At 28.5% G+C, this 23648-nt stretch overlaps 1 protein-coding gene across 1 annotated transcript; it reads right to left on the reverse strand.

The window, feature by feature from the left end:
* Positions 1-2043: 2043 nt before the first annotated feature.
* LOC122509981 (tigger transposable element-derived protein 4-like) lies at positions 2044-20787 on the reverse strand. The gene is made up of 4 exons (XM_043624346.1): positions 20685-20787; positions 20412-20636; positions 19992-20320; positions 2044-2142 (listed from the first exon to the last, which is right to left on the reverse strand). The coding sequence occupies exons 1-4, from the start codon at positions 20785-20787 to the stop codon at positions 2044-2046; spliced, it is 756 nt and encodes a 251-aa protein (XP_043480281.1).
* Positions 20788-23648: the final 2861 nt, after the last annotated feature.

A 23648-nucleotide genomic window follows, 5' to 3' on the forward strand; every position in this document is an offset into this window, starting at 1 on the left:
TGATTTGTACCCTTCAAAATTATCAACAAACTATAATACGTTTAAAATTTTAAATTATCATGTTAAAAGTAGTTTATTAGATTTTCCCCGGCAAAATAGTATTTAAATATCATTTTTGGATAGTTTATGCATCATTTAATCAAATAAAAAAAAAATTGAAAAAAAATTTTTTTGCTGAGTAGTATTACCCCTTAATGAAGAGTGTAAATTAATTCAAAAAAACGAAGAACTAATTCTACATTCGTAGGATTTTGTGTGGACGTACCCAGTGAGAAACTTCTTACCGGTCCAATATCGGTCCAATATTGGGAGCCAAGAGACCAATCATCGGTCCAATAAAGGCTCCCAATATTGGACCAATATGGGCTGATGCTTGGGATGTAACGGGTTCGCCAAGCATCGGTTGTTAATATTGGTCCAATATTGGCAACCAAGAGAAAAAAATTTTTTTAAATAAATTTTTTTAATTAAATAATAATAATAAAAAATTAATGTTTATAATTTTTTTTTAATATTTTTATTTGTTTAATTATTTATATTTAATAATTCATGTAAATAATAAATAATTTATTATTTATAAATTATAATTATTTAAAAATGCAGCAACTATTTTGAAATAATCGAAATAGCATTCTGCAAAAAAATTCTATCATTGAAAAATCAATGATAGGCGAGAGATATCCGCGTCATTAAATGTGACTGTCCACGAGAAAACAAGGCTTAGCTCCCAAACGTGAATTTCACAGGGCGAGCGATTGAAGTACTACGATTAATGTTAACTACGCTTGACATACCCATCTTTAAAACGATATATTGTCGAAAGTAATTGATATTTTTAACTTCTGACTTTTGCATTTGAAAAAGCAACATAAAATCTGTCGATTACCATAAAAAACTCAAATTGATTTTTTCGACCTAAGCCGTGTTTTATCGTGGACAGTCAACGATTGAGGTTAACTACGCTTAACATACCCATCTTTAAAACGATATATTGTTACGTCAAAACGAGAAACCTTTTTAAATATACCTAGCGTTCCTCGTTTTAAATTAGTTTCATAAATGAATCTAATTTGGGATGAGGATAAGTCAATGAGCCTACTAAATGTGAGAGAATAATTTATTTAAAAACCAACAAGAAAGAAAAGAGTTGACAAAATTACAATGAGTACAAAATTATGAATCTTACTTAAAGAATAACGATTACTGGTGGTGTGATGATAATCTCCTGTTTAATCTCAATGGTGTTGAGCACTAGACGAAAAGGGGGCCTTCTGCTTGTTGTCCTTAATGGTTGGGTATTAATCCTCTTGTTTACACTAATGAGATAGTGTATTGTATTGTTAAAATATCTGCTTCCTTCCAGACGGTTGTCGCCTCTTGAGCAAATTTCGATGGTTCGAAATTTGGAATGTGTTGTTTCAATATTAGGTCTTCGTTGATAGTTGAGATTATTTCCAATTTAATATTTTTGGAAATTGTTTAAAATTTATACTTTGCAAATTTATTATAAGAGGTTGTTTAAAGTTCACTTCTTATTTAATACTTGGGGAAATTGTTCACTTTTAACAATGTACGTTCAAAATAATACTTGGGGTTATACGTTTCACTTTCAAAGGTGTACTTTGAATTCACTTGTAAACTATGTGATGTTTACTTGTAGACAATCTGATGTTGACTGAGCGATGTGTACAGGTTGATTCCCAAAAAATTACTCTCTAGTCTCTTGTTCTGAACGATGTGTTCAGGTTGATTTCTAAATAGTTACTCTCTGATATCTGCAGAATTTGTATCCCTTTTATATAAAACTGTCTTCATTAATGTAATGCTTTGGAATCATTCAAGAGTGGATTTTAAGTTGCACGTGTCGATATTGGTCAGATTTTAAGTGGGGGTGTCGGGCGACGGCAATGCTGCTGCTATACGGGGCGACTGTTGACTCTTCTTCTGTCGCACGTGTCGATATTGGTCAGATTCTAAGTGGGGGTGTTGGGCGACGGCAATGTTGCTGCTATACGGGGCGACTGTTGACTCTTCTTCTGTTTTTTAGTTGGGTTGAGGGGCGAGTCGCTCGTTGCCTTGTTTGTTTTCCTTCATGTGGCGAAGATTATTTGAAGGTCGTTTAACTGATGCACTATCGTTATTCTTTTTACATGATTTAAAATATTACTCATCTTTCTTGAATTCATTATACTTGCAAATTGTTTAGATACATATGAGATATATAAAATATGCTAATTATAATGCAATAATGTAAAATACATAGAATAATATGACATATAAGTAAAATACAATATAAAAAATAGGAAATACATACATAAGTATCGAAGTTAAATTAGGTATATTAACAAGAAGTTACGGACGTAACAGTATTGTCGAAAGTAATTGATATTTTTAACTTTTGACTTTTGCATTTGAAAAAGCAACATAAAATCTGTCGATTACCATAAAAAAATCAAAATTGATTTTTTGGACCTAAGCCTTGTTTTCTCGTGGACAGTCACAAATAGATTCGCAGATATACTCTGGTCTCGCGACGAAACTCTCGATACTTATATACACTGGAGTCGCCGTGTCAGTTGCGAGAACGGTTACAGCGTCCCTCTTGCGGCAGAGATAAGAATTGTCACGTAAACTGCGGGTATAATAAGGCCGTCGGTAAAGCGATTTAGCAGTTTACGTGACAATTCTTATCTCCGCCGAAAGAGGGACGCTGTAACCGTTCTCGCAACTAAAACGACGACTCCAGTGTATATAAGTATCGAGAGTTTCGTCGCGAGACCAGAGTATATCTGCGAATCTGTTTAATGACGCGGATATCTCTTGCCTATCATCTGCGAATCTATTTAATGACGCAAATATCTCTCGCCTATCATTGATTTTTCAATGATAGAATTTTTTTGCAGAATGCTATTTCCTAATAGCTGCTGCATTTTTAAATAATTATAATTTATAAATAATAAATTATTTATTATTTACATGAATTATTAAAAATAAATAATTAAACAAATAAATATATTAAACAAAAATTATAAACATTAATTTTTTATTATTATTATTTAATTAAAAAATTTATTAAAAAAAATTTTTTCTCTTTGTTGCCAATATTCGGCCAATATTGGACCAATATTAACAACCGATGCTCGGCGAACCCGTTACATCCCAAGCATCAGCCCATATTGGTCCAATATTGGGAGTCAATCGGCACCCAGCACGGCAACCAATATTGGACCGATTAAAGTCTATTGGCAATTTCTCACTGGGTATAAAAAATACCTAGGTTTAAAATTCGTAAACAAGTATATAGCAGATTTTTAAATAGTTCATAAAGTGTATAAAAAGAGATGTGTCAATGATAGAATATTTAAAGAAATAACATTATTTTCAAATTTGTTTGTTATATTTTCATATACATAAATAACTAACAATTTGAAAAAATAAAAATTAATAACATTTTTTCCTTAAATCACAAGGTGACTTTTTTACCCCACCCTACTCTACTATATCTTATTTTAGAAAAACTGCTTCAAAACCAGTAAAAACCTAATTTTTCATTTGTCAATTTTCTTGTGCATAAGAAAACATATTTTCTACAATAAATTACATATGAATCTCAAAAACTAATAATTTTTATGAAAAATAAAAATTCAAAAGAGATTTAAAATATATTTTCCGGATTATTTTATTTTATGGTCATTGAATTTCTCACAAAAAAATTACTGTAAAAATAATTTTATGGATTATTTAAAATATTTTCTTGATATACTTGAAAATATCGGAATGTACCTTTCCCTTAATAGTAAAATAAAAAAGCGATTAATTCTGATACCGATATATGTCTGTCAATAATAAATGCTCAATTAATTTTACATTTTTCGTTAAAAATGAGAGGGGACAAATGTTTTCCTACCCAAAAAATGATTAAATTTTTGTGTATATGTATATGTGCGTGGACAAAAATTAAATAAATATTGTTTGAATTCCATGCTGTTGATAAAGGAATACGTTGATGGAATATGTATTGGACTTAATTGATTTGATCGTCCTCACCGGAACATTAATGAACAACTGCGTACAAGCTTCCGGGAAGGTACATACCGATTAATATCGTAACATCGTTGAGAGACTCGATAGAATTATTCGTGAGCTTCATATTACCATACTGATTATATAAACGTAATTTAATTTCTATGCGTAAATTTAGCGTTCAAAACCACTCCAGTATTATTTTATCTCTCTCTTTTTTTAAAATAAATTTTAAAGTATTTAACATTTCACAGTAAATATACCTTTAATATTTATAAATAGAATCACTTTAAATCTTTTAATCTATATTTACAAAACTAGTCTATTTATGACTATTTTTTGCAAAAGTTACTTAATTAGGTCAATAATTGGAAACACACAGATTCACTTTACTTGACCACGCGATAGATTTATTTAGACCGCACTTTGAAATAGGGTTAAACTTAATTAAAGATCAAGTAGTCTTTTAACCAAAATAAACCTGTCTGATGGAAAATTTGTTTTTAATGCAAAATCTATATATATATATATATATATATCTGTACGTCCACATGAAAAGAAGGGCCCATATTGTCGGTTCTAGTTTTCGAGATAATCGCAATTTAGTAATTTTTGAGCAAAATCTTAATTTTTTGTTTATTTTTTATTATCAATCTACATGTTTTGACAAGTCGAATCATGCGGTTTTCATTAATTTATCGATAATTTAACTGTTTGATTTCATTGGTTCTTTAGAAAAATGAAAAGGTCCCTCTTGATTTTTCATCTTAAGGGGTCCTGGACTGTAAACAATTCTTATCTAAATAACTTCCCAGAAAAACCAGAGATATTGATGTTAGAGTCTATATATATATACTACCGTCCGTGAGTATCAGGACGCCCCTTTATTCATGAGTGGAAAAATGCTTAAAACGTAGAAAATAAGAATGACAAAAATTTTTCTTATTTTTTTCCTGAAAGCTAATGAAATTATAAAAAGTCTGACACCTGATCAAAGAATTTTCGTTGACTATTCTGTCAGATACAGAAAAAATACTGGATTAAGCATGCTTTTCGTAATTTTTTAATTTATCGAAATCTAATTAACATTTTTTAGCGTTCTTGGTCTTGTTTCAATCTCTATTCAATGTAGAATCAAAATTAATTAATGGTATTGTGATATAAATTTTTCCAAAAAAATTTGAAACTGTGAAAGTCGGATAAAAAAATTTTGAAAAACAGATTGACACTTTTTAAAAAAAAAAAATTTTTTAATTAAATAAAGAATTAAAAAGCTTTTTTGAATTTTAGTATATCTATTAAATGAACATATTTTACATTGACCTTTTTGACACTTTAATATTCATGATAACTTTTTGAATTTTTTTAATCCTACTTTTACGGTTTCAAATTTTGTTGGAAGAATTTATTTCACAATACCAGTTAATAATTTAGATTCTACATTAAATAGAGATTAAAATAAGACCAAGAGCGCTAATAAAAGTTAATTAGTTTTCGAGAAATTAAAAAATTACGTAAAGCATGCAAAATCCAGTATTTTTTCTGTATCTGACAGAATAGTCAACGAAAATTCTTCGATCAGGTGTCAGTCTTTTCATAATTTCATTAGCTTTCAGGAAAAAAATTCGAAAAATTTTTGTCATTATTATTTTCTACGTTTTAAGCATTTTTCCACTCATGAAAAAAGGGGCGTCCTGATACTTACGGACGGTAGTGTATATATATATATATATATATATATATATATATATATATATATATATATATATATATATATATATATATATATTTTCCTTTTAAAGATAGAGACAATTTTTTTTCGATTTGAATGTAAAAATAATAGTTACAAAAAAAAACTCTAAACCTGAAACTAAAGTTAATTGACAAGTGTCAACAAGTACCACGTGGCACTGATAAATAAATACAGTGGATTCTGGCAGTGTGCCATATTTATGAACATGTCTCCTATTCTAAACTCAAAAACAATTAACTCTTGTAGGATGTAAAAAAAGTGATGAGAGCACGGATGTTAAAAATATTTAAAAACAATAAAATTGTTGTCAATGTTTAGAATTTTCTACTTTATTAAACGATTTTTGTTTCGTTTAAATATTTATGATGCACAGGATGAATCAATTTTGAGGAAGAAAATAATTTTTTAATTTTCACATTTTTTTCGTGTTTTAAATTAAAAAAAAGCTGTAAAAAAAGAATATTTTAACGATTTTCGTGTGTCATCATGCGAGTGTACAATTTTTAGACAGAAAATCAGATGAACGCGTTTATATAAAATTCATCGAACTAAAAATGTTCTCTCATGCACAAGAAAGCCGAAAATGAAAAATAACATATGGAATTTAAAAAGCGTAAATTGTATAAACACTTCTTTTACTCAAATTATGTTTTAATTTTCAAAATTAAAGTAAAGTAAATTTGTTCAGTAAAGATATAGTAGAATTATGATTTTTTTGTTATTTACTGCATAAAATTGATAAGAAAATATAGGAAGTGAGCCTCGAAAACTGTTCTTTTGAATTGTTTGAAAATTATATTTTGGGCAATTCAATTTGCAAATTTTGAAAATAATTGAATTCTTAAAAATTTTAATAAAAATCTTCAAATGAAAATTAAAAAATGAAATTACTAAAAATTAGCTTAAGAACTTATTTTTAAAAAAAATTGAGACTTTCTTGACTTTTAATTGAAATATTGCAACAAAATACCACATTTTTTAGAATAAAATTCAACTTATTTCGATTTTTATAGTGCGAAAAATAACTATAAACAAATCTTTCAAAATTATATTTTTGAATAATTTTTTACAATAATAAGATTTTAAAAATATACCTACACTGAGAAAACTGGAGAGTCAAATTCAGAGGTTCAAAAAGTGTATGTTTCCTTTGCTTATGAAGAGAGTTAAATAGTCCTAAAATAAATTTTGAATTGATAATGGAAATCTACTTGTATATTCTCTCCCATTATATCTAAGGGTTAAAAGTTGCGCAGAAAATGTGTACGATCTGATGCGCGCGAAATTATTTTTCTGACATTTTATGTATTTAATTTAGGGGTTAGGTTGCCATATTTATTCATTTCGCGCCGGATAAGGAAGGGATTTCTCAAGATGGTTAATTTGTCCCTCTGTTATAAACTCATTTTCCCTCCAAGAGAAATGGCACGAATATCTGTCAATGGTGTATTTGAACATTTAGATTGTTATCCAATAGCTAACTCTCAAATATGAACGATTTGTCCCTCCAGATGTTTAGTCCAATACTCCAGTTTTCTCAGTGTAATTAACAAGATTTTATATATTTGAAATTTTGTCAAATTTAATTGAAAATAATTAATTTTTTTCAAGTATTTTGTTACAATTTTGGAAAATCAACTTTTAAATAATTGTAATTGCAATTTTTGACAATAATAATTGAATTATTAAAAATTTTAATGAAAAATCTTTCAATGTAAATTTAAAAATGAAAAATAATGAAAATTAGCTTCTAATTTTTTAAAATCGAATATTTTCAGTATTTTCAATTACATATTTCCGAAAATTCAAATTCATACAAAAATTAATAACAACCCGTGTAGAAAATGACCTATTTAAATCCTGTTTGTCATGTGGCCCCGATGAGGACTGCCTCACTATAGCCTGATCTGGGAGTTTTCGGGGCCTGATAGGGACCTATATTGCAGATGTCATTTTTAAAATGCGGAACATTTATTATTTCTTTTATTTACAACTGCATTTAATTATTATTAACAGATGTCAGTCCGTTTTCACGCTTTGAAAATGAGAAAACATAACAGTTCAAAACGTGTGAGGAAATATCGTTTTATAAAACAGCTCAAAAAATTAAACATTAACGCCAATGAAAGTAAGTAAAATGTACAATTTTTTTTATAGAATTTCAGATCTAGTTTGTCTCAAAAAACACTAAAAATACATTTTCGATTTAAGTTTATATTGTCAAAATTTATATACTGTGATTTCATGTTATGTTTATATTATAATAAATATATTTATTCGTTTATATTTTTTTAAATTTAATTTATTAATTTTTTTAATTATTTACCTTTATTTATTTGATTTTATTTATTTTTATTTGTTTCAATTTATTTATTTGTTGTTTAATTTTTTATTTATTTATATATTTACATATATTTATTTGCTTTTATTTACATTTTTCTTCATAACTAATTTATTAAAATTCATATTAAATAAAATAAAAAATAATTTCTATTACATATATAGGCTAATCAGTTGCAAGTACATATTTTATTCATAATAAAAAAGTGATAGAAGAATTAATATTTAAAGCATCTAAAAATAATTTTAAAAAATTTTGAATTTTCAATAAAAAAATAATTAAAATGGTAATTTTATTTTCAAAGGAAACTAATCGTTATCTTCAAATAATTAACCTTTGTAATGCTGAGAAAAGAGAATATTTTGTATTTCTTCTTTCATTGGTATCACAATTTTACCACAATTAGTTCTATTATTAGATAGTGTTTAAATTAAAGCTCAGCACTTTTTATTTTGAATTTTATCACTATTATTATTATTCTTGTATTTATTAAATCAAAAAATGTTATTTAAAATAAATTATTACTGAATAAACTAAGAATGTCATTGATGACAGCGAAAAAGACCGTCAAATTTACAATTAATTAAGATAAGTGTGGCCCCTTTCACAACCCGAATAGGCCCGTATTTAAAAATTTCTCGGCAGGTCCCTATCGGATAAAGCGTTTCATTTCATGTTTTCCCTGATTTGGGCCCTATTTTACCCGATTTGGCCCTGATTACAGCCAAACTAAAATTTCTACACGGGAATTTAGAATTATTTTTAACATTTTGGAGAAAAAAATCATGTTACAAATTTTTAATTAAAATTCATTAATATTCAAAAAAATAATTTGTTTTTTTAAATTTTACAAAAATTCTTTCAAGAAATTCAATTATTTTTGAAAAATTACATTAAAATATTTTTAAAAACTAATTTTTAGAATTATTTTATCAAACTTTTTTAAGATTCAATTACACCGGCACACAAAAAAAAATTTGGATTGCCAGGACTGCCATGTGGTAGGTTTTCTTCCTTAAGGTGTATCTAAAGAGAAAAACATTGTCCGACCTAAAAGTTAGTTCGTGTTCTCTTTTTACAGGCTTGGTGGGGGGGTGAAGTTTGAGAAACTGATTTTTATGGGAATTTACTTAATTTCTACAAATAAACCTGAATTTTTGCTTCTTCTGAATGTTTTTTTGAATTCAGTGACTTTAATAACATAAGAATTTAATATATAATAAAAATAAAAATGGCGGATTCAAAATGGCGGATCTATAATGGTGGATTTAAAAGAAATTGTTCAGATTTCCTTGAAACTTGTTACTCGGGGGTTTTTGGGGTCGCTGATTACGAATCTGACATCAGATTTTCAAAATTCAAAATGGCGAATCCAATATGGAGGACAAAAATTTTCAAAAATTCCTCGTATTTACTTAAAACTCGTTACTCGGAGGTTTTTAGGGTCGCTGATTACGAATATGATGTCAGTTTATAAAAATTCAATATGGCGGTTTCAATATGGCGGACAAAAAAGAACAGATTTTCTCTTTTTCTCTTCTTTAAAGTTTCAGTCTCTGGTATATCTCTTTTTAGCGTCCAACAATAGTCCGCCAACATTTTCTTACTCCATTTCCCTTGTTAGCGTTTCTCCATATCCTTTAAATCTTAGTGAAATCTCTCGCCTTGTTCCTCGCTGAAATCACCAAGATTTTCAGGAAATTCATCTAAATGTGAATCCAAAAAGTAAATTTTATAACTCATCAAACATCCCAGCTTTTTAAAATTCTCTACCATGTTTCCTACAATTTCTCTATATATCTGTGGCTTTCTTTATTTCCTAGAAATTCCAAGCAAACTTCTTAAAAACTTGCCCAGGCTGCTTTTTCTTTAAGCTTCATCGTTTGTACAAATTTTTCGTCATATAAGAACTTACGTATCTGAGGCCCATCGAACACGCCTTCTTTGATTTTAGCGTCAGACAGTTTCGGAAACTTCTTCGCCAAATACTCAAAACATTTACCTTTTTTTTTTTTTTTTTTTTTGTTTATACTCCTGCCCTATTGGCCTTACGCACTTCGACAAGAGTCCCCACTGATCTCTATATATAACTGGATGGGCGACTGTATCTAAAACTGCAAAATATTAGAAGATCGGAAACGCCACATTTTAGATGCCCACTTTTACACAAATGGCGGAAATTTTTAAATATAAAAGTGAGATTGATATACGTTTTGCTGTATAGAAAAGTACTTAACTGATTAGCAAATTTTTTAAATTTAATAATTAATTAACCGTCAATTACTTTCTTAATTAAATAATTTATTATTCACTTATTTTATTTTAAAAACTGATTAATTAATATAGTAACAGAACTTTTAGTATTCAAACATTATATAAACTCAAATATTATTGAAATAATATTTTTATTTTTAAATAATAATTGATTAAAAACAATATTTTTTTAATTTGGTAAGGAAACTAATTATGTGTTTAACGATACGCAAAAGTGTGTAAAATGTTCTACGCAAAAAGGAAACAAAATATAACCTAAAAATATACACTTCAATAATATGTATTTACTGTTTAAATATGTACTTTCATGTGAAAAGAAACACCCTTTGCTTCTTTTTTTCCACAATATAAACAAATTAACACCTTGTCTGTATTTTATATCACAAAAGTTAATATAGAGATCAGTGAGAGTCCCCGAGAAATACTTTTTTGGATTAAGCATAACCATTCTACATATGAAAATTCTATATATTAACCTAATTTTTGCGTCTACAGCCGACTTTTATTAGGAGTACTCGCATTCACCTGGACCACCCGTCAATGGGTTTTCTCGCCAGAGAAGAGGGAAACTGTAGAATACTTCTCCTGAGTACAACCGGTTTATCGACAGTCGAGTTCTAATGGTGTGTACCAAAACATTTACCATTTTTGTCCAAGGCTTTCTCAACCTGACCAACCACCGATACTGGAGGTATCCCTCCTCTGCATTGTAAACTTCTTTCCTACTTTTGTCATGAAGGCATAATTTTAACCTAGAATCTTAGCCGAGAATTCGTTGCCCGCCTTCACCACGGGAAGGTGTCCTAGTCGCAAAAATAGAAAAAAAGAAAATAAATAAACACGAAAACTAATTTTACATAGGTCAAAAACTTTTTGAGATTGTAGTATCACAGAAATGCGATTAAATTTTAGTAAAACATTTATAGTAAACCATTTCTGGATTATGAAAAATTCAGATTTAAAATTAGCGACTAGAGGAAACACCTAAGTTCCAAGAACCAAGAAAATCTAAGAACAATTTCATCGTAAGTCGTATTGGATACAGGGTCCGTTCAAAAAATACGTAACGCTATTTTTCGGAAATTTGGACGCCTCCCTCGCCCCCTGTAACGCAATGTTGTATACATTAGCGCCATTTTTTCTGCTGACCGTAACAAATAGCTTGACCCCCCCCCTCCCCCCAAAAAGCGTTACGTATTTTTTGAACGGCCCAACACCATTTTGAATTTATAAAATCCAGCATCAGATTCGTATTCGGAGACCTCGATAATCCCCACGGAGTAGCAAGTTTCAATCGATTTCATTCATTTAAATATATTTTGTCCGACATATTGGATCCGCCATATTGAATTTTTATAAACTAACATCATATTCGTAATCAGCGACCCCGAAAACCCTCGAGTAACGAGTTTTAAGTAAATACGAGGAATTTTAAAAAAAAATTTCCGCCATATTGGATCCGCCATTTTGAATTTTGAAAATCTGATGTCAGATTCGTAATCAGCGACCCCAAAAACCCCCGAGTAACAAGTTTCAAGGAAATCTGAACAATTTTTTTTTAAGTCATGAAACTGAAGTTACCAACGTTTGTTCGTCGAAAATTATAAAACGTAACAATTTCCCCGCCTCAGATCCAATTTTTTTTCCACATTTATTATAGATACTAATATTAGAAGCCATTAAAAATTATTTTCAAGTGGAACCAGGTCGGGGAAGGCAACGATTTTGATTTTTTGGCACGGATTTTTCGGATATTTTTAAAAAATCCGCGACAAAAAATCAAAATTATTACCCTCCCCGACCTGGTTCCAGTTGAAAATAATTTCTTATGATTCCTGACATTAGTATGTTTAATAAATGTAGAAAAAAAATTGGATCTGAGGCGGGGAAATAGGCATTGTTTCGAAATTTATGAATTTTCGAAAAATCGGCAACAAAAAAATGTCAAAATCGTTGCCCTCCCCGACCTGGTTCCACTTGAAAATAATTTCTAATGTCTTCTAATATTAGTATCTATAATAAATGTGGAAAAAAATTGAATCTGAGGCGGGGAAATAGAAATTGTTTCAAAATTTCTGAATTTTCGAAAAATCCGTGACAAAAAGTCAAAATCATTGCCCTCCCCGACCTGGTTCCAGTTGAAAATAATTTCTTATGATTCCTGACATTAGTATTTTTAATAAATGTGGAAAAAAATTGGATCTGAGGCGGGGAAATAGACATTGTTTCGAAATTTCTTAATTTTCGAAAAATCGGTAACAAAAAAATGTCAAAATCGTTGCCCTCCCCGACCTGGTTCCACTTAAAAATAATTTCTAATGGCTTCTAACATTAGTATTTATAATAAAAGTGGAAAAAAATTGGATCTGAGGCGGGGAAATGGAAATTATTACGTATTATATTTTTCGTCGAACAAACGTTGGTAACTTCAGTTTCATTTTAAATCCACCATTATAGATTCGCCATTTTTATTTTTTTTATATATTCAATTCTTATGTTATTAAAGTCACTGAATTTAAAAAAAAAACTTTTAGGTCGGACAATGTTTTTCTCTTTAGATACACCTTAAGGAAGAAAACCTACCACATGGCAATTCTGGCAATCCAAATTTTTTTTTGTGTGCCGGTGTTATCTTTGAACAAAGTAAATAAAATATTAAGAAGAAAGAAGCTATCAATAATCCGAATCAAATTTATACAAATAAATTAAATATCTTAAATAAATCTCGATAAGCTCATGGGCTTCAATGTATCGACAGCACAGCTGCCCGAATACAGAAACCTGCTTAATCTGAAAAATATTTTCGAAATTAATTAATAATTTCAAAATTATCAAAGAATCCAGAAAAAAACGGTAGCATGGTGGGATACGAGCCCACGACCTTTCTATTGCCGGTAGACTGCTCTGACCACTGAGCTACATGCACCCCGAGATTCTCCGAATTCTTTGACATATACTATCCCTTCCTACGTTATTTTAATGATAACGTAGGAAGTTTCTTAAAGATGGTAAGCCTAGTATTTCAATTCATAGGCAATTATAATTATAGAAAGTGAATAGAAGTGACTTATTGAAATATAGGAGAAATCATGGTTTGGAAATTTTTCAATTGTACAGGGCTCGAACTAGATCCGTAAATGCCGTAAAATTCCGTAAAAGTCCGTTTTTTTAAAAAAGGTCCGTATAATTATCGTAAAGAAATTGGATGCCTTTATTCTTGTGTTACTTACGATATTTTTTATTCATAATGCACAAAAGTGGCGATTTCAGATAGCAGACGACAGGGAGTAAAAGTCATTCACTTGTTGGGCAAGAAAAATGCATGGGAACATCTGATTTTCTTGCCCATGAGAGAACACGGCCGCCATTTTCATACGATTGAAGAAATGAATGACTTTCCTCCCTGTCGTCTGCTATCAGAAAGCGCCATTTTTGTGCATCCGGGATAAAAAAATAATTTTAAGGTCAGTAAATTGTCAGGAAACTGATAGGGAAATTGATAAATTGAAACTTGTGACCACCCTGGTTTTTGGCCCACAAGCGATTTTTAACTGGACTGCGAAGGGGTTAAAGTGCGAGGTGCCTGAAGTTGAGCACCAAAAACACTTTATTTTTTAAGAAATCGAAGAAAGGAAATTGTTTCAAAGGTTTTTGGTTAAAAAGTGCTCTGATATCTAGTTTTTTAATAATTAGTTATTGCAAACTTTTCACGTCAGAATATCTTTTCTCGTATACTAAATTTTTATAATATTACACTGTAAAAAATTTAGGGAGTCAATGGACTCGGGAGTTGGGAGTGAAATTTTTCGAGTTAAAAATCAACTCCAAAAGAGAGTTAATTTCTAACTCCCTTCATTCAACACCCGCGCGAGTTATTTTTTTCTTGGGGAGTTAGCATTTGGGTGTTAAATATTAACTCTCTTTATTTAACTCCCCTGGCATTAACTCCCCAATGGGTGCGACTTTTATAGAATTCCCTGGGGAGTTAAAATTTAACTCCCTTTTTTTACAGTGTAATTCCTCGATATAACACTAAATCTAAAACAGTTGCAATCAATTTAAATGTTTATCAATAGTTGAATCTCAATTTTAATTGAATAAAGCGAAAAGAAAAAAAATAGAATAATTTGAGGCAAATCGTTATAGATAATGGAATTTATCGCACACTATCCTAATGGAGCAAAATAGCGGTGGCTAAATCGAAATCTCATAGGTCCAGACGCTGTTCATAGTTGACATGAAATTTATGCAAGTTTGTCCGACATGCATTCCTTTGCCCATTGATTGTTCGACAACAGAATGTGGAATCGTAATTAACGATCGTTCGGCCGACTGACCGACAAATCTGGTGAAACCCCTCGACTGACCTAAACCTATCGCTAAATCACACACGGTCGCCATCGCGTTATTATGCCGTATCGTCGAGGTAACATTCACACCATGATCGCATATAACTGAATCTATTGTTGTTCACAAATGTGTATATATACACGCACATATTCTGCTCCGTTTCCATTATTCCACTGAGCCAATGATTCACGTTATAAATTCTAGCATTGATGCCCCTCTGTGTATACTTTTTAATCAATTCATTCACAAGAGCTCATGATGAATATTCCTAGAAGGAACATTTCCCTGTTACAGAAAAATTTCATTTTTAGTTTTCAGGTATATATCTATACTATTTTTTGTTCAATTTTTTTGTTTATCTTAATATAATTTAGCAGTGCAGGCTTCGCACTCAATCTCTACTAAAACCTTCTATTTACTACTCGGCTACAATTTGAATACTTTTTTAAAATTTTTTAACACTAAAAGCTACTTTTTCCTATTTTTCAGAATTTTTACCTACTACTTACTTCAAATTCGCAAATAATTGGAATAAAGAAATTATTTTTAAAAATTATAATAAAATTCTTCGAAAAAATTCAACAAATTTTTATAAAATTCTTTAAACAATTGAATCATTTTCAAAAAATTGTTGGAAAATCTTTTGCAAGAATTCAATTATTTTCATAATTGAATTTCAATTTTTTTATAAATAATAAAATTTTTCAGAGGAATTCAATTATTTTCAATACAATTTTAATTCAAATAAAAATAATATAAAATCAAAATTTGTAACAATAATTAAATGATTTCAAAGAATGGAATTAAAATTATATTGAAAATAATTGAATTCCTCTCTGAAAAATTTAATTATTTTCATAAATAATATAATTCTTGTGACAAGAATTTAATTATTTCAGATTCAAAGTAATAAAAAGTTATTAGGTACACGGAAAAAAAAGTACGTGAAAGTTTCATTGACTTGGTACTTGACTTTTGGATACGACACAAAATACTAAAGACAGTCTAGTCATTTTGCATGAGAGTTTCAAAAGCAGTCAATGAAATATTCTAGTACCTTGCTTGAGAATTTCATTGACTTTAAAAAAAACTGTAAAATAAAAAAAATAATTTCCACTTGTTCACAGAGTTTTTCTGAAATTCACTTATTCATCCACATATTTGGATAATTAATCACACAAACAAAGAACAATTATTGTATCACTTTTCGACGTTCGTCAACACTTTAAACTAACCTATAACACACACATATATTCGCGTATAACTTAAATATAAACACACACTTAACACTTAAAAGTACGTATCGAATTGTTCTTATATACCACATGGTGAAAATTTTCACGACTTCTGAGACATGCTATTTCACTGAAAACTGATACTTACATAACATTCTGTTTTGTGAGAAACACAAAATTAAAAATATTTTTTTGAAAGTCAATTCTTGAAGACAAATATATATTAACACTATTTGTTTTTCATAAAATAATAGTATATTCACATCTGAAATTAACACAAATGGAAACAGACGATCAGCTGGCATTTACCTTGGGTAGAAACGCGCAACGCACACTGCGCATGCTCTAAAGAATTTTCAAGCGCAGTCAACTAATCTTTCACGTACTTTATAAAACTGAACAAATGACTTTTCGTTAAAATTTAAAAAACACAGTTGCCCATACTAGTACTAGGACTTTTCTATATTTTCTAATAAAAAGTATATGATACAGCCTTGTATTTTGTGTCCTATCCAAAAGTCAAGCACTTTCAAGGAAGGATTCACGTACTTTTTTTTCCGTGTATGTGAAATACAATTTTCAAGAAATTTTTTTAAAGAAATCCATTCGACGCCCCCCGACTGTAAAATGTTTATTCGAATCTCCGTGCAATAAAATGTTAACTCAGAAATTCGTGCTGTATAATTGTTTTTAAAAATTTCATGCAATATAATGTTAACTCAAGTTGCATTCAATAAAATGTCAATTCAACCACCAGTGCAATACAATGTTATTTAAAATACTAAAATTTTTATTTCCAGCCTTTAAATTGTATGAGGTTAAATTAGATTATTAATTTATTTATTAAATTACTTAAATAGATTGAAGTTGCAACTGTTGACAGCACAATAATATTCGTATAGTTCCTTATTTATGGGTTAAGTTTTTATAAAAAAAGTCAGTAATGCAGAATGTTGAATAAAAGATTATTTTTTTATGGTGAAATATCTGCATAGTTTTCCACTCTTTAGACAAACAGTTTGGTTTTTCTTCAGCAGACCAATTGGTTGAAAAAAAGAGTTATTATATATGTACAGCGTTAAAAACTGCTACAAAATGGAAAACTAAATTCAAAAAAGGGACTGTTAAAGTAATTTTAATATTTTTAAATATTTATAATTTTAATAAAAATAGTTTTCAAAGTTAGAATTAAATAAATTTTATTCTTTCATTTTCCTAATTAATTTAGTATAAGTAAAAAATATTTATAACATAACTTTTTCACTTTCGCAAGAAAAATTCACTAATTATGTTTTTCTTTAACCTCATATAATTTAAAGGCTAGAAATAAAACTTTTAGTATTTTCAATAACATTATATTGCACTGGTGGTTGAATTGACATTTTATTGAATGCAACTTGAGTTAACATTATATTGCATGAAATTTTTAAAAACAATTATACAGCACGAATTTCTGAGTTAACATTTTATTGCACGGAGATTTGAATAAACATTTTATAGTCGGGGGGCGTCGCATTATTTATTTATTTATTTATTTAACATTGGTCCCGCAGTCCCTATGGACCATACATGGGTAACTAGATTAAAGAATATAAAATATAATATAAATTACAAAAACAAAATTGTATAGCAATTTCAATGGAAGAATTATGTCATGTTGCCGCATTTAACAATTATCGTTCAAGCATGTTTCGATATAGTGCTCAATGGTAGAAGTAAATTTGTTTAAGGAAGAAAAAAATAAGTCTAAATCTGGATTCATTTTCAAATACAAGGTGTATTCCACGTCAGTTCAACACAAAAAATTTTATTAGGTTTTGGGATTCGGTTGAAATTGGGTAGATTATATCCTCTGGTGGTAATAAATGAAATCCGCAAGCGATTTTAAAAAATTTCAAAAATTGGCGGACATATTGGATTTTTAATTTTTTTGTACTTTTTTTGAAAAATATATATCTCTGCTTGTTCTTAACGGATTTTAGTTTATGACCTCTTAAATTGTTCGTATTGAAATATACTTTTATTTCAAAAATTAAAATTAAAAAAATTATTTAAATTTTTTGTTTAAAAAATTAATTTAATTTTTTGAAAAGCCATAGAAAAAATATGCTACCTTCAATTTTGATCATTTTTTTACCATTTGTAGCCATAAATGTGTTGAACTTGTCCTGAAATTTTCATCGTGGGACAGCCAGTAGTTTTTGAGAAAAAAAATAAAACGTAAATCCTCGCATAGCGCTGTAGCGCTCAGTTTTAATGCCGCACGATTGTAAATGGAATTTTAATGAAAGTACGAGTTTTTATTAACCCTAGAACTAAAATATGATTTTTTTATAGACTAACGAAAAACTGGGGTGGTTTGGTACCCCAGATTTGAAACAATTGTAAGAGTTTTCCTTTTTTGTAATTTTTTTAATTTGTCAACAATGTGGCTAATTTAAAAAAAATTAAACGGATTTTAAAAGGTAAATAAAGAAAAACTGTAAGACCTCGGAAACTCCCCCGTAAAAAATAGAAACCTCCTTTGTAATAAATGATTTTGATTCTATTTTAAAATCATTTAACATTTGTATATATTGTAAATAATATTTAAATTTTCAAGTTGCCTTAATCAAAATAAAATTGTCTCTATTTACCTTTTAAAATCCGTTTAATTTTTTTTAAATTAGCCACATTGTTGACAAATTAAAAAAATTACAAAAAAGGAAAACTTTTACAATTGTTTCAAATCTGGGGTACCAAACCACCCCAGTTTTTCGTTAGTCTATAAAAAAATCATATTTTAGTTCTAGGGTTAATAAAAACTCGTACTTTCATTAAAATTCCATTTACAATCGTGCGGCATTAAAACTGAGCGCTACAGCGCTATGCGAGGATTTACGTTTTATTTTTTTTCTCAAAAACTACTGGCTGTCCCACGATGAAAATTTCAGGACAAGTTCAACACATTTATGGCTACAAATGGTAAAAAAATGATCAAAATTGAAGGTAGCATATTTTTTCTATGGCTTTTCAAAAAATTAAATTAATTTTTTAAACAAAAAATTTAAATAATTTTTTTAATTTTAATTTTTGAAATAAAAGTATATTTCAATACGAACAATTTAAGAGGTCATAAACTAAAATCCGTTAAGAACAAGCAGAGATATATATTTTTCAAAAAAAGTACAAAAAAATTAAAAATCCAATATGTCCGCCAATTTTTGAAATTTTTTAAAATATCATTATCATTATATTTAAAATATCAATATCATCTATCAAATAAGATAGATGGTGTAGACAAATAAAAGGGTTCATAATTTCGCGAGTTATTATTTAAAACTTTTATAAAATTCTTTGAAAAAAATTCACTATTTTTTATAATTTTGATAAAGTTTTTTTATAAAAATTAAATTATTATTTTCATAAATAACAAAATTCATCACAAGAATTAAATTACATATATAAATACAATTTTAATTAAGTTATTCAAAATAATTAAATTATTCTTTTAAATTTTATAAAATAAAAAAGGAAATCAATTATTTAAAACATTTTAATAAAATTAGTTGCAGGAATTCAATTATATTTTTTAAACATCATAAAATTTGTTGCAAGAATTCAATAATTTTTATGAATAATAAAGTTCGTTGCAAGAATTCAATTATTTTTATAAATAATTAAATTTTTACAGGATTTCAATTATTTTTAATGCAGTTTGAAATAAATTCCTCAAAAAATATAATTATTTTATAAAGTTTTTACTAATAATTCTTCGAAAGAAATGAATTACAGTGGACTCCGCTTATAACGAACTTCAAGGGACCGTTGAAATTTGTTCGTTATAGCCGAAGTTCGCTATAAGCGAAGTCAAAGTTAAGAAGAATAATACGTGGTAATATTTTCATAAATATGTGTATATTGTTCAATTTATTTAGTTATTGGTATGCCTATGAAGATATTGAAGAATCGAAGATTGTTTTTTATTATTATTGTTCCTCAAATGATAATCACTAACAATATTTTTTAATTTTACGTAATGTTCAAAAAAATCATCTTCCAAGTTATTTGTTTCGAAAAATGTGGACAATGTTTGCAAAGCGGACAGGGCTTGAACACTTGAAATATGTTGAACACACGATTCATCTTCGTTTTCGTCTTCCTCATCAGAGACATCCTCCGTTGTGTTCTTCTTAATAGATAATAATATTTCCTGATCGGAAGGAAGCTCACTCACAATTAATTCATTATCAATTGATTCGTAGTCATCTATATTGTCAGTGTTGATATTTATGTTATTGTTATGAATCCAATCGAACAATGAACAATCGTCATTAGAGTTTCCTTCGTTAGTTGTCAAGTTTTCTATAAATTATAAAATTACATATTAAATGAATTGTGTTAATTAATAATTTTAAGACTAATTCAATTAATAAAATACAAAAAATTAATTTACCTGTAATACAAATGCGTGACTTTTGAAAACAGTGTTTTATAGTTTCTGTTGAGACAGAAGCCCATGCTTCTGCCATGAAACGGATTGCTTCTAATAATGAGAGTTTTTTATCAAGATTTCCATGTTCACAATTCTCAATAAATTGTAATACCAATTTCCTTCTATAGTGAGATTTAAAACTCTTTATGACCCCTTGATCCATGGGTTGAAGAACTGAAGTCACATCTGGAGGAAAGAAAATCAATTTAATATTCGTCAAACTTTCTATTGTACAATGAGCAGGACAGTTGTCTACGAACACTACAATTTGCCTGTCTTTTTTCCTTAATTCCTTATCCCATTCTTTAAATTCACGTAAAAATATTTCTGATGTCATCCAAGACTTTTTATTTGATTCATATTTTACTGGTAATTTTTTAACATTTTTAAAACATCTTGGATTTTTTGATTTTCCAATGACCAATAATTTTCTTTTTTCTGTTCCTGATAAATTTGCACCAACAAGAACAGTCACTCTTTGTTTTGACAGTTTCCCACCAACACATTTTTCACCTTTAAAACGAAGTGTTCTATCAGGCAATAAATTATAAAAAACACCAGTTTCATCTAAATTAAAAACGTTTTTCTCTTCATATTCACGTTTTATTTTTTCCCACACATTTTCAATCCAGTCATTGACTTCTGAATGATCAACATCGAGAGCTTCACCACTTACTTTACCCAAAATTATATTGTGTCTTTTTTTAAATCTAGAAATCCACCCGTCACTACACTTAAAATCATTTTCACCATTTTCTTTTGAAAATTTTTCTGCTTGTAACTGTAAGATAGGCCCACTTATAGGTACTCCTTGATTTCTTTGAATTTTGAACCACTTTAAAAGAGCTTGGTCTAAATCAGGGTGTTCACACATTCGCACTTTTTTAGTTTTTAAATTATGTTCTTCTGAAGCTTTAAAAATTTTTTCTTTGTTCTTCCATATAGTGGATACAGTCGAAGATTTTAAATTAAATTTTTTACACACTGATGTATTCGACTTCCCTTTTTCTAATTCTTGTAAAATTTCAATTTTATCACAAATCGATAAAATTTTTCTTTTTCTTGGATTCTCCATTTGGCAATAGCAAGCAATGTTAGCACGAGGTAGAATAGAAACAGACTGGTCAATAAAGTAAATAAATTTTATATGTTCGTTATAACCGACTTTATTTAGCCACGGTGTTTACAATTTTTGCTCGTTATAACCGACTTGCTCGCTATATCCATCTCGTAATAAACGATGTTCTATACGTTAAATTAACATTGAAACCAACCAAGTGACGAGAATTTGTTCGTTATAACCGACTTCTCGTTATATCCGGACTCGTTATAAGCGGAGTCCACTGTATTTTCAAAAATTTTGATAAAATTCTTTTTAAGTATTTAATTTTAAGAATAATCAGTTATTCTATAAATTATTCAGTTTTGTATTAAAATAATTGAATTCTCGTAGAACTTTCGAATAAGAATTAAATTAAAAATAAATTATAGTTAAAATTTTAGATTATAATTGAATATTAAATGCGTTATAATATTAATTTTTATAGAAATTGTTATTAATTTGAAAAAGGTTTTACATTACAATTGTTTCAAATTTTAATTCCTTTGGAAAAGTAAATAAGTATTTATATACTTATTGAACAAAAAATTGAATAATTTAATTTAATAATCATCACAAAAAAATTTTTTCTTTTGGAAAATTTTAATTAAAACGTTCAAAATACCAAAATGTTATTGAATTCGCCTAAATTTTGTTACTCGGGAGTTTTTGGGGTCTCTAATTATGAATTCGATGTTAGTTTTCAAAAATTCATTATGGCGGCAGTTTTAAAATTTATTCAAATTGACCTTGATTTTGTGAGTCGGAGTTTTTCGGTGTCGCTGATTACGAATTCGATGTAAGTTTTTAAAAATTCAAAATGGCGAATCCAATATGATGAGGGACAAAAATTTAATAATTTATTTCAATGGCCTAAAAAAATTTAAAAATACAAAAAAATTTTTACATAAAAAATAAGACTTTTAAATTTGCCTATCCTTTCATGGTAAGAGTTGGTAAACGCGTATTAGGCGGTTAAAAGACAAAAAGTAAAAAATTTTTTTTAAATCTTAATTTAAAATTTTGTTTATGGGATATAATTTATATTATATTAGTAAAATGTGAATTAGCGACAATCATTTTCTACGACAAATTTGTTACGTTCGAAGAAGAAAAATTATTTATCCACATTCTTTTCCAAACGTTTATTTTTCTTTGAAACTTTTAAATCAAGTTTTACTTTCATCAATATTCGCGTGTCTAAAATGGAGAATATTTTTCGAATATTGAATTTGCTTTGACAAAAGTTAAAGGGACGCGTATATTTTATCTAATTTTTTATGGAGTAATTTTCCCCTTTGCGTTAATACACATACTTGGAAAACATCCTTTTTCGGTGGTATGTATAATAATAAAAGAAGAAAAAAGTGAAATAAAAAAGAAGAGGCGTTACGTAAATTAGAGTTTGGCAGTAGTTCAAACCCTGACTCGCGTTAACGAAGAGTCACTCTTTCGAAGCAGGGAAAATAACTTTAAATAGCGAATATTGAAGGGCAGTGCGAAACGGGGTACAACATTGGTATACATAGGTATAAACGTGTGTACGTTCGACGATGTATTCGTTTTACAACCCATTTTTCTGCTACAGTGAACATTTGAATATTCCCGTCTCTCATTCACTCTCTCAATAATAATTTTTCTCCTAGTTAAAAACTACTTTTATAAAAATTGTTGGAGAGAACTTTATTTAAAATAATATCCATAATACTACTACTTTAGAAAATTTATAATCATCTGGAAAACTGCAGGTTAAACATTTTAAACATGCATAAATAGAAAAAGCATTGTAGTTTCTGACTCTAGTTTAAACATTTTTTAAATATAATTTTACTTGCAAATGTAATAAAATAATAGTATCAAGTTTCAAGTTATGGCAATAAATTTTTAAGGTCCTCCATATTGAATCCGCCATTTTGAATTTTTTAAATCTGACTTCATTTAGTAGATTCAAATCTTTTTGTTTTTCCCTGACTTCCAGACAAATATTGACTTTTGCCCTGACCCTTAAGAATATTTTGATTCACTCTAAAAATTATTAGATGTTGAAAAAAATTAAAACCTCTTTCAGGGTTGCCACAGGTCAGGGAAATCTAGGAATT

Source organism: Leptopilina heterotoma, unplaced genomic scaffold (genome assembly GCF_015476425.1).
Source record: "Leptopilina heterotoma isolate Lh14 unplaced genomic scaffold, ASM1547642v1 Lhet_65, whole genome shotgun sequence".
Lineage (NCBI taxonomy): Eukaryota > Metazoa > Arthropoda > Insecta > Hymenoptera > Figitidae > Leptopilina > Leptopilina heterotoma.

What these genes read in the sequence shown, in the direction of transcription:
- LOC122509981 (XM_043624346.1), bottom strand. Translation starts at nt 20,787, where the DNA reads ATGACATCAGAAATATTTTTACGTGAATTTAAAGAATGGGATAAGGAA. An exon ending in AGACAACTGTCCTGCTCATT is followed by an intron (nt 20,637 to 20,684) that starts GTACAATAGAAA and finishes TCTTTCCTCCAG; the next exon opens with ATGTGACTTCAGTTCTTCAA. An exon ending in ATGATTTTTTTGAACATTAC is followed by an intron (nt 2,143 to 19,991) that starts GTAAAATTAAAA and finishes TCATGTAAAAAG; the next exon opens with AATAACGATAGTGCATCAGT.